The sequence below is a fragment of the Suncus etruscus genome, chromosome 15 (genome assembly GCF_024139225.1).
Source record: "Suncus etruscus isolate mSunEtr1 chromosome 15, mSunEtr1.pri.cur, whole genome shotgun sequence".
NCBI lineage: Eukaryota > Metazoa > Chordata > Mammalia > Eulipotyphla > Soricidae > Suncus > Suncus etruscus.
In genome coordinates, this window is record NC_064862.1 from 84232610 (window position 1) to 84250657 (window position 18048).

General features: G+C 38.9%; 1 protein-coding gene and 1 non-coding gene across 2 annotated transcripts; one reads left to right on the top strand and one right to left on the bottom strand.

Annotated features, from left to right (window-relative positions):
* Positions 1-4145: 4145 nt before the first annotated feature.
* LOC126031952 (small nucleolar RNA SNORA51) lies at positions 4146-4278 on the bottom strand. The gene has a single exon (XR_007503756.1). It is a non-coding gene; the product is annotated as a small nucleolar RNA SNORA51 (small nucleolar RNA).
* Positions 4279-4585: 307 nt separating this feature from the next.
* On the top strand, positions 4586-5533 carry LOC126030053 (olfactory receptor 7A17-like). Its single transcript, XM_049788256.1, has one exon. It carries the CDS (start codon positions 4586-4588, stop codon positions 5531-5533), a length of 948 nt encoding a protein of 315 aa, XP_049644213.1.
* Positions 5534-18048: the final 12515 nt, after the last annotated feature.

Consider the following 18048-nt stretch of genomic DNA (forward strand, 5'->3'; position numbering starts at 1 on the left):
CACATCCCCATCATAACTGAAATCCAGACTCCTGTTCTCCCATACTTCCCTTTATCATCTTCATTTTCTTCCTTCCCACTTAACTTTTGTTTCTTCTCTGTTATTTTCCTCCCTAGGTTTTGTGGTCAAGGGCGATCTAGACAGTCCCCATTCACTACATGACATTTCCTAATATAATTATTTTATATACCACAGATACATGATATCATCTTGTGTTTTTTTTTTTTTTTTTTTTTTGCTTTTTTCACTCAGCATATCTCACAGTTCCAGACAGGCTGAAGCAAATTGCATGATTTTATTGTTCCTTGTAGCTGCATATTATTTTGTTGTTTACATGCACCACATCTTCATCTTGATAATCCATTCATCTGTCTTTGGACATCTAGGTTGATTCCACGTATTAGCTTTTGTACTCATTGCAGCAATGTATAATGGTGTACATACGTTCTTTTTTTTTTTTTACTATTTATTTTATTTTTTAAAATAATATCTTTAAACACCATGATTACAAACATGATTGTAGTTGGGTTTCAGTCATAAAAAGACACCAATATCCTTTTGCCTGTTGGGGACCACACTCAGTGGTGCTCATGGGTTACCTCCAGATCAGCACTTAGAAATGACTTCTGGCAGGCTCAAGGGACCACATAGGATGCTTGGGGTCAAACCTGGGGTAGCTTCCTGGAAAACAAATGTCCTATCCACTGTGCTATTGCTCTAGCTCCTTGAATGAATGGGGAATAGATACCCAAAAGTGAAATTTCTGGATCATATGGCAGCTCAATTTTAAATTTCCTGAGAACTCTCCTTCCCATTTCCAAGGACTTGAACCAGAAAATATTCCATTCAGCAGTCGATGAGAATTCCTTTGCACCACATCCCTGACACTACAGATCATTCCTACTATTTTTTTTACACATCAGATGGTACTGATATGTAGCATCTCACTGGTGTGAGATAATATCTCATTGTTGTCTTGGTTTGAAATTAACTTACATACATGCATAGTTTGTTTCTGTTAATTTCTTTTGTTATGCTTTATAAAATGCATTTGTGTTAAAAACCACCATTTCACCTGATCTGATTCTTGACTTTTTAGTTAATGAATAATCAAACTAGTAAAATAGTTTTTTTTAATATATTTTTTATTTAAACACCTTGATTACATACATGATTGTGTTGTTTGGGTTTCAGTCATGTAAAGAACACCACCCATCACCAGTGCAACATTCCCATCACCAAGGTCCCAAGTTTCCCTGCTCCCCATCCTATCCCCTCCTGTATTCTAGACAGGCTTTCTATTTCCTTCATACATTCTCATTATTAGGATAGTTCGAAATATAGTTATCGTTTTCAATTAAATGCACAGATAATAAAATCAATTTTTTTTACAAACACACCGGAGAAATAAATTCAGTGAATCCCCTGACTTAAAAAATAATTATTTTGTTTAAGCACTTTGGTTACAAAGTTGTTCATCATAGTTTTTTCAAAGTTTCAATATTGTTCATGATTGAGTTTCAATCATAAAATGTACCAAACTCTTCACCAGTGAATTTTCAAGTTTTTCTTTCATTCTTTCCTCTACTTGACTCTAGAAAAGACATTTTTCTCTTTCTCTTTTTCTTCCTTATTGAAAATGTGGTTTTCTATACTGTTGTTGAAGGGGTATCATTTCTCTCCTTTCAGCACACAATTATCACACAGAGTGAGAATTTTCTGACTTCTTATTTCCCTATCAAAGAAAGGAAGGAACAATTTCCAAAATCATGTACTAGATCCTTAAAACAACGTTGTGTTTTGTAGATAATTACAATGCTAGCAAAAAGACCACTACATTGTAGATTTTGGAGAAAACTCATTTTGTAGAATGTTTCTGGGTGGACAGATTCTTGGAATATAGGATCATATATGGAGGAGTTGAACAACTTTGATTTGCTCTCCAGGGAACAGAGTTCCAGGAGGCAAATATTGCTTTTGCCAGAGCAGGGACCCATTGGGAAATCACATATGCAGTGGCTCCAATAATGAAATGGCAGTGTGCCTAAGGAGTAGACAAAGAGAGCTGTTAAATATCTCCTCTGCACAGTCCTTCACTTGGATCCACCTGGTCTGGTCAGAGGAGCATCATTTCTGTGAAGTCTTATTTCTAGTATGGTTCCTTCGGAGGGACCAATACTTCTTCCCTTTTTGCTGTCTTCTGTGGACACCAGTCTCTATCATCAACCATCCAGGGAGGGATTTGTGTCTCAAATCAGATGATTTTGTATCTGAAACCCCACCTAGGTGAGTCCTAGGAGTCATGTATCTGGTTGACCCACTTGCACCGAATCCACTCATTGTCTAAAGTTTGGGACTAGAGTGGGAAAGGCATGGTGGGAAAGAGCTGGGGGGGACTCATGTCCCACTTTGAGTATAAGTTTATGTATAAAGGTATGTTTCTGTGCTAACTTGTGGATTAAGGCCTTTTCAAACTGAAGAATTCTGGATTCTATCTTCAAAGATAATTCACTTTATGGAGAGCAAAAACAAACCAGTAGATTGTACTCAGGAGAGAATCTCATTTAGTTCACGAGCTGCCTTGGGTAATAAATTAATGAGCACACAGAACACGATGTGGGTGAGGAAATCCCTCTTTCTGGAAAATTTCACAGCAGCAGTGGATGGATGGCTTCCTTTCTCCACATCCCTGGATCCCATCTCTTATCACACTCCTTTCCATTCACTTCCTTTCCCCCTTTCAGAAACAATCTCCTTGTTCTGAGGTTTGGAGTAATCCAGGTGCATTTATGAACACATTTTTGTAGGTCCCCCTCTGGTTCATGTATTTCTTGTGATCTCTGAAAATGTCTCCTAAAATTGTACTCACTAAGAAAATCTTTTAAACCAGTTTTTCTTTTTCTCTCTTCTTTCTAGTCTTTTCTTCTTCCTTCCTTTTTCTTCCTTCCTTCCTTTCTTTCTTCTTTTTCTTCCTTCCTTTTCTTTCTTTCTTTCTTTCTTTCTTTCTTTCTTTCTTTCTTTCTTTCTTTCTTTCTTTCTTTCTTTCTTTCTTTCTTTCTTTCTTTCTTTTCTTTCTTTCTTTCTTTCTTTCTTTCTTTCTTTCTTTCTTTCCTTTCTTTGTAACTTTCTTTCTTTCCTTTTCTCTTTCTTTCTTTCCTTCTTTTCTTTCTTTCCTTCTTTCTTTCTTTCTTTCTTTTCTTTCTTTCTTTCTTTCTTTCTTTCTTTCTTTCTTTCTTTCTTTCTTTCTTTCTCTTCTCTTTTTTCTCTCTCTTTCTTTCTTTCTCTCTCTCTTTCTTTCTTTCTCTTTCTCTCTCTCTTCTTTCTTTCTTTCTTTTCTTTCTTTCTTTTTTCTTTCTTTCTTTCTTTCTTCTTTCTTTCTTTCTTTCTTTCTTTCTTTCTTTCTTTCTTTCTTTCTTTCTTTCTTTCTTTTCTTCTTTCTTTCTTTCTTTCTTTCTTTCTTTCTTTCTTTCTTTCTTTCTTTCTTCTTTCTTTCTTTCTTTTCTTTCTTTCTTCTTTCTTTCTTTCTTTCTTTCTTTCTTTCTTTCTTTCTTTCTTCTTTCTTTCTTTCTTTCTTTCTTTCTTTCTTTCTCTTCTCTCTCTCTCTCTCTCTTCTCTTCTCTTTCTTTCTTTCTTTCTTTCTTTTCTTTCTTTCTTTCTTTCTTTCTTTCTTTCTTTCTTTCTTTCTTTCTTTTTCTTTCTTTCTTTCTTTCTTTCTTTCTCTTCCCTCCTTCCTTCCTCTCTCCCTTTCTTCCTCTCTACCTCCCTTCCTTTCTCTCTCCTTCCCTCCACCCCTCCCTCCCTTCCTTCTAGCTTCTTTTCTTTCTTTTTCCTTTCCTTTCCTTTCCTTTTCCTTTCCTTTCCTTTTCCTTTTCTTTTTCCTTTCCTTTCCTTTTTCCTTTCCTTTCCTTTCCTTTCCTTTCCTTCTTCTTTCCCTTCCTCTTCTTCCCCTTCCCCTTCCCTTTCCCTTTCCCCTTTCCCTTTTCCTTTTCCTTTTCCTTTTCCTTTTCCTTTCCTTTCCTTTCCTTTCCTTTCCTTTCCTTTCCTTTCCTTTCCTTTCCTTTCCTTTCCTTTCTTTCCTTTCCTTTCCTTTCCCTTTCCTTTCCTTTCTTTCCTTTCCTTTCCTTTCCTTTCCTTTCCTTTCTTTTTTTTGTCCCCCAATTCACAATACAGATCAGCCAAAGAGCCTGTGTTGAGGTGTATATGGGGTGCATTTACTATACCTCCTCTTTCTATACAGTCAGTGTAAATAACACAGCCTGTGGTAAGAATTGGGAGGTCTTATCTTTTCTTTTTTTGATTAAAATATATATATATATATATATATATCATTCACCAGTGCAACATTCCCATGGCCAAATTTCTTAAAAAAATTGCAAAAAATATTGCAGAAAAAATGGCATTAATTTTGAAAAATAATTCAGAATTCTTATACTTAGAGGAATTCTTTTGAGGTAGCCAAATCCATCCACAACACAATGAAATGAATTTAATTCACATCAAAAGTCAAAATATACAACTAAATTTATATATTACTTATTACAAAACTTACGTTATTTTCCCCATGGCATATAGTACCATCCAACACATGGATCCAGAGAATGTAACTGGAAGGACGGAATTTCTTCTGCTAGGAATTTCAGAGGACTCAGAGCTGCAACTCTTCATATTTGGGCTTTTCCTGTTCATATACCTGATCACTGTTTTTGGAAACCTGTTCATCATCCTGGCTGTCAGCTCAGATTCTCACCTCCACACCCCCATGTACTTCTTCCTCTCCAATCTGTCCTTTGTGGACATCTGTGTCACCTCTACCACTGTCCCCAAGATGCTGCACAACATTCACACTGAGAGCAAAAGCATTACCTATGAGGGCTGCATTATTCAGATGTGTTTCTTCAACATCTTTGCTGGATTGGATGATTTTCTCCTGACTGTGATGGCCTATGACCGCTTTGTGGCCATCTGCCACCCCCTGCACTACACAGTCATTATGAACCCACAGCTCTGTGGACTGCTGGTTCTGACATGCTGGATTATAAGCATCCTGTTGTCTGTTTCACAGAGTTTGTTGGTGTTACGGTTGTCCTTTCGCAAAGTAGTGGAACTCCCTCATTTTTGGTGTGAACTCAGTCAGCTGATCCAACTTGCCTGTTCTGACACCTTTCTGAACAATTTGGTGATGTATTTAGTGGTTGTTTTTTTGGGTGGTGGCCCCATGATAGGTATCCTTTACTCTTACGCTAAGATTATTTCCTCTATACAGAGAATCTCATCAGCTCAGGGCAAGTATAAAGCCTTTTCTACCTGTGCCTCTCACCTCTCTGTGGTGTCCTTATTTTATTGTTCAGTCATAGGTGTGTACCTGAGCTCTGCTGGTACCCTCAGCTCACACTCCACTGCAAGAGCCTCGGTGATGTATGCTGTGGTCACTCCCATGCTGAATCCATTTCTCTATAGTCTGAGGAACAAAGACATAAAAGAGGCTCTAAGTGTTCTCCTAGGCAAAGAAAGAAGAACACATCACTTTTCTTGAAGATAAAGTAATGTATTTGTTTTTATGGTGCAGAGCATTATTATAATTAGAAATCATGAATTTGTACTTCAATTTATTTTATAATTTGTTTATTTTATGTAATATATTGTATATAAAATTCATTTCATCTAGATTTTTGAATTCTAGTTGTAGGTGCTTTTCTGAGTACTCTGAAAAAATTTTAACTTGCATCTAAATAATAGAAGTTTGCAAATGCATTTTAGATGATGTTTAGGTTTTTATTTTGAAAGGTTGTTTTGGGCTCTTCAGCAGTGCTTTGGGGTTATGAGGATGCTGTGAGAATAAATTATTCCAATTAAGCAATCAAATTAGATTCTGTGCACTTTTACTGAAAGCACAGTAATAGGCTTTATACTCTTAATGAATACAACTATACCTTGCTAAAATGCACCCTGGATCTCAGCCCCCTCCCAAGAATATCTCAAAAGACTTAATGGGGATATTTATATTTTCCTGGCATGTTTAATACCTCAATAGTCATACCTCTTAGTGTGTTTAGTACCAAAAGTAAAGGTAGCCTCCTCCATCATTTTTATATACTATTATTATTTATTTATTTTTATTTTTTGAATTATTATATTATTTTTTATTTATTTTTATCTCTCTATTTTTTTAATTTTGCTTGTTTTGGTTCTGCTTGGTATGAAATTATAGAAGAAAAAGTCTTGCTTGGGATAAAAGCTCAGGTCTAAACCAGGAAAAGAGGTTGTACAGCCTGTCATTCTTACCCCCAAATGGACCGGCAATATAATATGGCAAAGTTCCCTTTTGCATAAGCACAATAAAAAAGGGGGATATCTTAAGTATAGAAACAAGATCTTATCTACTAGGGATAAGAACCCATACATTTTATAGTACAGGGGTAACTCCCACCATGAACATTTGTCATGGGGACTCGACCATGTGATCAGACAGCGACCATCCAACCCTGAACCCCAGATCCTAACCATAAAGCCAACACAGTTCCCTGAAACAACACCAGGAATCAAATCCCCCTCCCCGCCCCCGCAGTCCCTAATACTGCTATGGCAACAGCCCGCGCCAGGTTGATATGACATCCTGACAATGAGGAAACAGCAACAACTTGACTTAAGAGCAGACTGCCCTACTTCATCACCTAACAGTAAGATGAAATCAGAATACACTCTGTTCTTGATATGCGCAAAAACCAAGATCACAAATTACAGAAGACTGACAATCGTGACTGAGCAGAACTTTTCCTGAGACAATTAAGAAAGACCCTAGCCTAGGTTTTAGCCTAAGATTTATACAAAAACCAAGAGCTCTAATTCCAGAGGTCTGGCTTTGACAACCGTGACTAAACAGAACTTCTGGAACCACAAGGAAAGACAATAATACCCTAGGCCAATGGTCCGCAAGCTGCGGCTCGAGAGCCACATGCGGCTCTTTACACTTTTTAATGTGGCTCTTCTGTGTGCTGGGCTGCTGCTCCAGGAGTCAGAACTCTGCTCCTAGCCTCTGTCAGTGCGTGCCCTGTGTGAAACCCCTGTGGCCGGCACCAAGAGTGTAAGATGATACCCAGTATCAATCCCAAACAAAGGTGTTCCCCTTCTTCCTTTGATATGTAAAAGGCCACTGAGTATGTACTTTTGTCTCTCTCTTGACTTGAAGCCTCCTGGTATTGGGAATTGTTTTTTTTTTTTTTGGGCCACACCCAGTAACGCTCAGGGGTTACTCCTGGCTATGTGCTCAGAAGTTGCTCCTGGCTTGGGGGACCATATGGGACACCGGGGGATCGAACCGTGGTCCGTCCAAGGCTAGCGCAGGCACCTTACCTTTAGCGCCACCGCCCGGCCCCGGGAATTGGTTTTAATAAAGAGGTGTTCTAGTTTTTTGGGCTTGAAGCAGAGAGAACAAGGTAAAAGGCCGTGGACTCCATTATCATCCTTTTCTGGCTAACTTGTTTTATTATTTTTTCCCTGCTACCCTGCTTCTTCAGACCAGGTTGGGTCGGTGCCTGGAGTGATCTTAAAACATTTATTTTATTTTGCACAAGAGTGGGCATCTTCCATGAAAGGATTCTCAACCCAGAGTTTTATTTTCCGTGGGTTCTAATATTCAGAGTACTTATGATTAAAGCTAATGCCTTAAATGCTGTTTTTCATATTGATTACGACTTTCTGCATAATATAAGTGGCAATCAGATTTTTTTTTTTGCAAGAGTGGAGACATTTCAATATCTCCTTCTCAGGCATAGCTATCCCAGAATCAGATTCTTTTTTTGAACACATCCATCTTAATTCTCACTGTAAAAACTACTTGTGAAACTCCCCTGCAGAGAAATATTAAGTTCATAGAGAAAATGAACAATGTCTGCCAAATACACAAGCTTAGTTACCCATTCCTTGGCCAACTGGGGCTGTACAAAGTCAGAGTTCTACTCTCACAGGAACTGCACTACTTCCTCCCTCTTGCCAAAAAGGCGAGAGCACCCTTCCCCTTAACAGCCACTTCACTTCCTCAAGGAGAAGATGCTAGTAGTGGGCATCCATACTCTCACCCAGGGTGGTAAATAGCCTAGATTTGATCACAATTGTGAATTTCACAAATTATCTTTACTGTGTCATCTGTAAGGAGTTTATTTCAACAGGGAGTTTTTTTTTTTGAATCCAGTCTATCATACAATGAGTGGATACAATGCACGGGTGTGCAACTTCTGGTTTTTTTTGTGACTACTCAAAAACACTGAGCCATGCACAGTGCATCATCTGTACATACATCAACACATCAGATTATTATTCTGAGTGAAATGAGTCAGAAGGAGAAGTATAGACACGAATAATCATTTGTGGCATATAAGAATAATAAATGGCAATATGATAAAAATAACTAGAGAAAATAGGGATGAGGGACAGGAGGACTTGTCCATGATAGGAAGCTAGCCATAAAAAGTGATGAGTTCAGTTAGACTAAAGAAAGGTACGTTATGACATTGATAGTTGGAACTTAACACTCTGGACAAGAACTGGATGCTAAAAATGGATAAATGACATGCATGGTACCCTTTAATTAACAATATTGCAAACCACAGTGTCATAAAGGAAAATTTTCAAACCTCAGTGTCATAAAGGAAAAGAGAGATAGATACAACTATAATCATGTTTGTAATCATGGTGTTTAAAAAAAGATAAAGGAAAAAAAAAGAAAAGAGAGATAGAGAGAAAAAAGCAAATTGCCTGCCCCTGACATAGGCAGAGAAGGGTGAAGGGGAAGGAAACAAGGAACATTGGTGGTGGGGAAAGTGCACTGGTGAAGGGTGGTGTAAATTCTATGATTGAAACTCAAGTATGAATAATTTTGTAACAAATATGCTTAAATAAAAATTATTTTTAAAATGTTTCAGGCACTCTATCATAATTCCTTTATGATATGATATATGCCTTTAACAAAGTGCTGTTTTTGTTTTTGTGTGCATTTTAGTTTGATTTCTTGCAGCACACACTAAAGTGTCAATAGATATTTTTTCTTTTAGTGAAATCACTACTTTTCTCTAGAATACTGTTCTTGCTTTTAAAGATTGTTAAAAGGTTTTTCTCTTTTACCTGTTTCATCTCCATATTGTAGGGTTTCCTGGAAAAGGAAGATATGTTGATTTTTAACACCTGGAATAGTATTCCTGACTATATTTATATATAATCATTATATATATTATATAATCAACTAAAAAAGCTAGTGCTTGCTGTTCTTTCCATGTTTGGGTCTACATATTTATGCTAGCAATCATTTTCAAGCATGAATCTTATCAAGAGTAAATTGAGAAATTTTCTCATCGATGAGAACCTGGAATCATGCCTAAAATTAAAAATAACGACATACAAACCTGACTTACTCAAACTATTCAAGGAAATGCAAGGCCAATGTTTAAATTAGTGCTTGTGACTTTATCAGTCATCGTCAAGATGTAATTTTCCTACATTGTAAGGTAAATTTTATGGAAATTAATGTTATCGATAAATAATATCGTTCTAAAGTTTTTGTTTTATTAGTTGTGTTATTTGTGTCCTCCTGACCTATGTGGATACTTGCATGCAGAATATTCTCAATAAAAATTTATTGAAACTAAAAACAGTGTACCATCCTATTTTTGGTTTTTAAAATGTGGCTCTCAAAATAAATTTCAATCATGGTTTTGATGAGATTTGGCTTGGTTAAAAAAAATGGTTGCCCACTACTGCCCTAGGCTTTGTCCTAGGATCTGTGTAAAAACCAAGATAATTACAGAAGACTGACTACAACAACCATGACTGAGCAGAACTCCTAGAACCATAAAGGAAGACTAGATCCTAGACTTTGTCTTATAAGCTGTGCAAATACCAAGATATCCAATTACAAAGGACTGATTTTGTCAGCTACAACTGAAGAGAACGTTTTCTGACATCAGAAAAGGGTCTTGCGGTTCTGCCTGGAGTCTGTAGTCATTCCCATAACAATCTTCTTAAAGAGTGGAGGAACCCGGTATCTTTTAGGTCAAGGAAATTTCCTTTCTAATTTCCCCAAAAGACACAAAACCTTGTGATACCTTCCCCCCTCCTCTCCTCCTCTCTCTCTCTCTCTCTCTCTCTCTCTCTCTCTCTCTCTCTCTCTCCCCCTCCCTCCCTCCCTTCCTCCTTTCTCTCAGTTGTAGCTATTTCAGCTGGTGTTTATTTTTGCTGTCATGTTTCTTGTCAGTGCTTGGTTCTTTTCTCTTTTTTCCTTTTCTTTCTCGCTTTTTTATTTTTTTTCTCTTTCTTTTTCCCTTTTCTCCTTTTTTGGGGGGAGGGTAGGAGAGTCACACCTGGTGGCGCTCAGGGGTTATTCCTGACTCTGCGCTCAGAAATCGCTTCTGGCAGGCACGGGGGACCATATAGGATGCTGGGATTCGAACCACTGTCCTTCTGCATGCAAGGCCCTACCTCCATGCTATCTCTCTGCCCCCCTTTTCTCCTTTTAAATTGATATTGATAGCTCTTATACAGATCCCCTCCCAGCATCCCTTTTTTTTTCTTTTCCTTTTTCCAACAGACCTACAGGGCTTGGATCATCTTGTTTTGCCTTGTAAATGAAGGGGGAAGTAAAAATGGATGATACCAGGAGCAAACAGTCGTATGAACACTGAGTGGAAATAATCAATGATCAGACCCAAACACCAAACCCAAAGTCATTAACAATGGAATCAAGATATTCAATCTATGAGTGCCTGCATTCTGGGGCCGCGGAATCGCTTTGCCCTGCCCTGCCTTTGTTCACTCTGAGGACTTCGGGGAAAACTCCTATCTCTGTCTGCCTGAAACTGTGCTTCTGAACTTCCGAAGGTTTCCTCAGGGGCCTAGGGAGCGCACCCCCAAAAAAACTGCATTTTGAAGCTGGTGAGTGCCTGCATTCTGGGGCCGCGGAATCGCTTTGCCCTGCCCTGCCTTTGTTCACTCTGAGGACTTCGGGGAAAACTCCTATCTCTGTCTGCCTGAAACTGTGCTTCTGAACTTCCAAAGGTTTCCTCAGGGGCCTAGGGAGCGCACCCCCAAAAAAACTGCATTTTGAAGCTGGTGAGTGCCTGCATTCTGGGGCCGCGAAATCGCTTTGCCCTGCCCTGCCTTTGTTCACTCTGAGGACTTCGGGGAAAACTCCTATCTCTGTCTGCCTGAAACTGTGCTTCTGAACTTCCGAAGGTTTCCTCAGGGGCCTAGGGAGCGCACCCCCCAAAAAACTGCATTTTAAAGCTGGTGAGTGCCTGCATTCTGGGGCCGCGGAATCGCTCTGCCCTGCCCTGCCTTGCCTTTGTTCACTCTGAGGACTTCGGGGAAAACTCCTATCTCTGTCTGCCTGAAACTGTGCTTCTGAACTTCCGAAGGTTTCCTCAGGGGCCTAGGGAGCGCACCCCCAAAAAAACTGTATTTTGAAGCTGGTGAGCAGCTGCATTCTGGGGCTGCGGGATCGCTCTGCCCTGCCCTGTCTTTGTTCACTCTGAGGACTTGCAACTAGAGGCAGCAGAAGCGCTCAGCCGCTTCGCTTCCCTTTGCAGCCGCGAACTCTTCCTAATCAATGAACCCCACCACAACACGCAGGAAAAACCACACTACAAGCGTGACAATGGGGAAAACTCGTAGGCAAACACCATCCATAGAGAATGAAGACGGAAGCTCGGTTGATCTAATAAATTACAACCACCTGATTAACCTTTCAGATAAGGAGTTTAGAGTAGAAATATGGAATATGTTTGTAGACCTCAAAAAGAGCATAGATCAATCTGAAGAGAACACAAAAACAGAAATCAGAAAACTCCAAACTGAAATAACAGATCTGAAAAATACGGTTGCTCAACTGAAAACCACAATGGATAGCCTCGCCAACAGGGTATCAGCAGCTGAGGAGAGAATCGGAGTACTGGAAGATGAGATGCAGAAAAGCTCAACACAACAGAAGAAATTGGAAAAGAACATTAAGACAAACGAACAGGCAATGGAAAATGTACTCAAGGCATGCGAAGAGATGAAAATAGAAGTCTTTGATAAACTCAACAGAAACAACATAAGAATCATTGGAGTCCCAGAAACCCAGGAAGGAGATCTCCAAGAAGAATCAACTGTCAAAGACATCATCAAAGAGATACTCCCAGAGTTAAAGCCTACATGCAATCAAATACTGCATGCCCGAAGAATACCAGCTAAAAGAGACCCAAAGAAAAACACCCCAAGACACATCCTCGTTACAATGACAAATCCCATAGATAGGGATAGAATACTGAAAGCAGCAAGATCAAAAAGGGAAATTACATTCAAAGGAGCATCCCTAAGACTTACAGCAGACATGTCACAAGAAACTCTCAAGGCCAGAAGACAGTGGTTGGATATTGTGACAAGATTGAATGAAATGAATGCCTCCCCAAGAATACTGCACCCAGCCCGACTCACATTCAGGTTTGGAGGAAGAATACACAGCTTCACGGATAAACAACAGCTCAGAAACTTCACAGATGATAAACCAGCCTTAAAGGAAAAACTGACAGGTCTACTCTAAGACAAGAGAGACCAACAAACACAGCAAACTTATCTACAAAGATGACATTAAATCCTATGACAATCATCTCCCTCAATGTCAATGGACTAAATTCACCAATTAAAAGACACAGAGTGGCAAAATGGGTCAAAAAGATGAATCCAACCTTCTGCTGCCTACAAGAAACACATCTGAATAGTCAGAACAAACATAGACTCAAAATCAAAGGTTGGAAGAAAATTATCCAAGCAAACAACACCCTGAAAAAAGCTGGGGTGGCCATATTAATATCAGATGACACCAACTTTATACTCAGAAAAGTGGTAAGGGACAAAGATGGACACTATGTACTAATCAAGGGATATGTGCAACAGGAAGAAATCAGACTATTAAACATATATGCACCCAATGAGAGACCAGCAAATTATCTAATACAATTACTGACAAATCTGAAAGAAGAAATCAATAATAACACAATCATTGTGGGAGACTTCAACACAGCCCTATCAACACTTGATAGGTCAACCAGACTGAAACCCAACAAAAACATACTAGCCCTGAAAAGTGTTATGGAAGAAAGAGGACTAGTAGATATATACAGGACACTCCATCCCAAAAAACCTGGATACACATTCTTTTCCAATGTACATGGGTCATTCTCCAGAATAGACTACATGCTGACACATAAAACATACCTCCATAAAATCAAGAGGATAGAAATCTTGCAGGCTACCTTTGCTGACCACAAGGCTCTGAAATTAGATGTGAACTACAAAGCCACACAGAAGAAAAACTTTAACAATTGGAAATTAAACACCCTGCTACTGAACAACCAGTGGGTCTGAGATGAAATCAAAAAGGAAATCAAAACTTTCCTGGAAACAAATGATAATGAAGACACAAACTGCCAGAATCTATGGGACACAGCAAAAGCAGTCCTGAGAGGAAAATTTATAGCTCTACAAGCACACATCAGGAAGGAAGAAGGAGCATACCTGAATAACTTAATGGCACAGCTTAAACAATTAGAAAATGACCAACAGAATGAACCAAAAATAGGGAGACAGAAGGAAATAATAAAGCTGAAAGCGGAACTCAATGAAGTGGAAAACCAAAAAGCAATCCGAAAGATCAACGAAAGCAGAAGCTGGTTCTTTGAAAAAATAAACAAGATTGATAGACCATTGGCAAAACTCACAAAGAAAGAGAGAGAGAGAAATCTGATAACCCGTATTAGAAATGAAAAGGGGGAGATCACAACAGAAATTGCAGAGATCCAAAGGATAATCAGAGGCTACTTTGAGAAACTTTATGCTACAAAACATGAGAACCTAGAAGAAATGGAAAAATTCTTGGACACTTATAACCTTCCACATTTAAGTAAGGAGGATGTAGCATATCTAAACACCCCCATCGCTACTGAGGAAATTGAAACTGTAATCAAACATCTACCAAAAAAGAAAAGCCCAGGCCCAGATGGTTTTCCTAATGAATTTTTTCAAATCGTTCAAGAGGAGCTACTACCAATCCTAGCCAGACTCTTCCATGAAATTGAAAAAAAGGGAACTCTCCCAAACAGCTTTTATGAAGCCAACATTACCTTGATACCAAAACCAGACAGAGAGGCTGCCAAAAAAGAAAATTACAGACCAATATCCCTGATGAATGCCGATGCAAAGATCTTCAACAAAATCCTGGCAAATAGGATCCAATGCATCATCAAGAAGATCATACACTACGACCAAGTAGGCTTCATCCCAGGAATGCAAGGATGGTTTAACATCCGTAAATCTATTAACATCATACACAACATCAACAACAAGAAAAATAAAAATCACATGATCATATCAATAGATGCAGAGAAAGCATTTGATAAGGTCCAACACCCATTCTTGATCAAAACTCTCAGCAAGATGGGAATGGAAGTAACCTTTCTCAATCTAGTTGAAGCCATCTACCACAAGCCAATGGCAAATATTATCCTCAATGGAGAAAAACTAAAAGCCTTTCCTCTAAATTCGGGTACAAGACAAGGCTGTCCTCTCTCACCACTCCTCTTCAATATAGTACTGGAAGTTCTTGCTATAGCGATCAGGCAAGAAAAAGATATCAAGGGAATTCAGATAGGAAAGGAAGAAGTCAAACTCTCATTGTTTGCAGATGACATGATACTCTACTTAGAAAACCCTAAAGACTCTACCAAAAAGCTTCTAGAAATAATAGATTCATATAGCAAGGTGGCAGGCTACAAAATCAACCTACATAAATCAATGACCTTTTTATACACCAATAATAATAGGGAAGAGATGGAAGTCAGGAAAGCAATCCCATTCACAATAGTGCCACACAAACTCAAATATCTTGGAGTCAACTTGACCAAAGATGTGAAGGACCTATACAAAGAAAACTATAAAGCCCTGCTCCAAGAAATAAGAGAGGACACACGGAAATGGAAACACTTACCCTGCTCATGGCTTGGCAGGATTAACATCATTAAAATGGCAATACTCCCCAAAGCATTATACAGATTTAATGCGATCCCCTTAAAAATACCCATGACATTCTTCAAAGAAGTGGATCAAACACTTATGAAGTTCATCTGGAACAATAAACATCCTCGAATAGCTAAAGCACTCCTAGGGAAAAGGAAAATGGGAGGCATTACTTTCCCCAACTTTAAACTGTACTACAAAGCAATAGTTATTAAAACAGCATGGTATTGGAATAAAGACAGACCCTCAGATCAGTGGAATAGGCTTGAGTTCTCAGAGAACATTCCCCAGGCATACAATTACCTAATTTTTGACAAAGGAGCAAGAAATCCTAAGTGGAGCAGAGAAAATCTCTTCAACAAGTGGTGCTGGCAGAACTGGTTAGTGACTTGCAAAAAAGCGAACATAGACCCCCAGTTAACATCATGTACGAAGGTAAAATCCAAATGGATTAAAGACCTTGATATCAGACCAGATACCATAAGGTTTATAGAACAACATGTCGGTAAAACACTCCATGACATTGAGACTAAAGGTATCTTCAAGGAGGAAACTGCACTTTCCAAACAAGTGGAAGCAGAGATTAACAGATGGGAATACATTAAACTGAAAAGCTTCTGCACCTCAAAAGAAATAGTGCCCAGGATACAAGAGTCACCCACTGAGTGGGAGAAACTATTCACCCAACATCCTTCAGATAAGGGGCTAATATCCAAAATATACAGGGCACTGACAGAACTTTACAAAAAAAAAACCATCTAATCCCATCAAAAAATGGGGAGAAGAAATGAACAGACACTTTGATAAAAAAGAAATACAAATGGCCAAAAGACACATGAAAAAATGCTCCTCGTCACTAATCATCAGAGAGATGCAAATCAAAACAACAATGAGATACCACCTCACACCACAGAGATTGGCGCACATCACAAAGAATGAGAACAATCAGTGCTGGCGGGGATGTGGAGAGAAAGGAACTCTTATCCACTGCTCGTGGGAATGCCGTCTAGTACAGCCTCTATGGAAAGCGATATGGAGGTTTCTTCAAAAACTGGAAATTGAGCTCCCATTCGACCCAGCTATTCCACTCCTAGGGATATACCCTAGGAGCACAAGAATACAATACAAAAACCCCTTCCTCACACCTATATTTATTGCAGCACTATTCACAATAGCCAGGCTCTGGAAAAAACCAAGATGCCCTTCAACAGACGAATGGCTAAAGAAACTGTGGTACATATACACAATGGAATATTATGCAGCCGTCAGGAGAGATGAAGTCATGAAATTTTCCTATACATGGATGTACATGGAATCTATCATGCTCAGTGAAATAAGTCAGAGGGAGAGAGAGAGACGCAGAATAGTCTCACTCATCTATGGGTTTTAAGAAAAATAAAAGTCATTTTTGTAACAATCCTCAGAGACAATTAGAGGAGAGCTGGAACACCAGCTCACTCCATGAAGCTCACCACAAGAGTGGTGAGCACAGTTATAGAAATAACTACACTGAGAACTACCATAATCAAGTGAATGAATGAGGGAACTGGAAAGCCTGTCTGGAGTACAGGTGGGGGTGGGGTGGGATGGAGGGAGATTTGGGACTTTGGTGGCGGGAATGTTGCACTGGTGAAGAGGGGTGATCTTTATATGACTGAAACCTTATCACAATCATTTATGTAATCAAGATATTCAAATAAAGAGAAAAAAAAGAAAAAAAAAGATATTCAATCTACATCAAGATAAATGATATCAACTACAATAGCAGTCTAGGGAGCAAAGGGGGGAGATATGGGAGGCATGCTGGAAACGGGTGGAGGGAAGACAACACTGGTGGTGGGAATGGCCCTAATTCACTGTCACTTTGTACCTTAAATATAACTGTGGAAGACTTGTAATTCTCATTGGTCACAATAAAAAACAGACAAAAACTATACCTTGCTGCCAAGAATATTTTGAGTGGAATGAGCTTTAACTGACTGTGGTCTGGGTTTATTCCTACCTCTGTGCTCATGATTCATGTGTGACAGGTTTGGCAGATTGTATGCTGTACATGGTTGGCTGCATGCATAACAATTTCCTTCCTTACTGTACTACCTATGTGAACCCATTTTATAAAATAATTACCAAAATTCCAAAAATGACCACACGCATATAAAAAGTTGCAGTTTGGCAGTCAATAATCCTAGAGCATAGAAGTAGCACAAAGTGAATCATAGTTAGGTTTCAAACATACAATGTTTAAGGACCAATTTCAACACCAGTGTTTACCTTTCTCCACCAATATTCCCAGAGTGCATCTCATCTCACCACACCTACTCCAAAGCCTACCAGTACAACAGGCTTGTTTTAAGTTTGTTTAAATATTTATTTATTTATTTTTATATAAATCTTAATTTAAGCACCATGATTACAAGCATGTTCATAGTTGGGTTTCAGTCATAAACAGAATACCTCCGTTCACAATATTCCCACTACCAATAACCCCCTTCTCCCCACCCCCGCCTGTATTCGCCACAGGCATTCTAAATATCTTATTCTTAACCATTGTCATGAGAGTTGTCAGTGTAGCTTTTTCCCTAACAGCGTTCATCACTCTTCGTGGTGAGCTTCAAATTGTGAGCCAGTCCTTCCGGCCCTTCCAGCCCTTAACTCTATTGTCACTGGGCCTTATTACATTAATGTCTGTTTTTTCTTAAAACCCATAGATGAGTGAGACTATTCTGTGCCTATCTCTCTCCATCTTATTTATTTCACTCAACATAATAGATTCCATGTACTTCCACGTATAAAAAATTTGATGACTTCATCTCTTCTGACGGCTGCATAATATTCCATTGTATATATGTACCACAGTTTCTTTAGCCATTCATCTGTTGAAGGGCATCTTGGTTGTTTCCAGAGTTTGGCTATTGTAAAAAGCACTGCAATGAATATAGGTGTGAGAAGGGATTTTTGAATTGTATTTTTGTGTTCCTAGGGTAAATCCCTAGGAGTGGAATAGCTGGA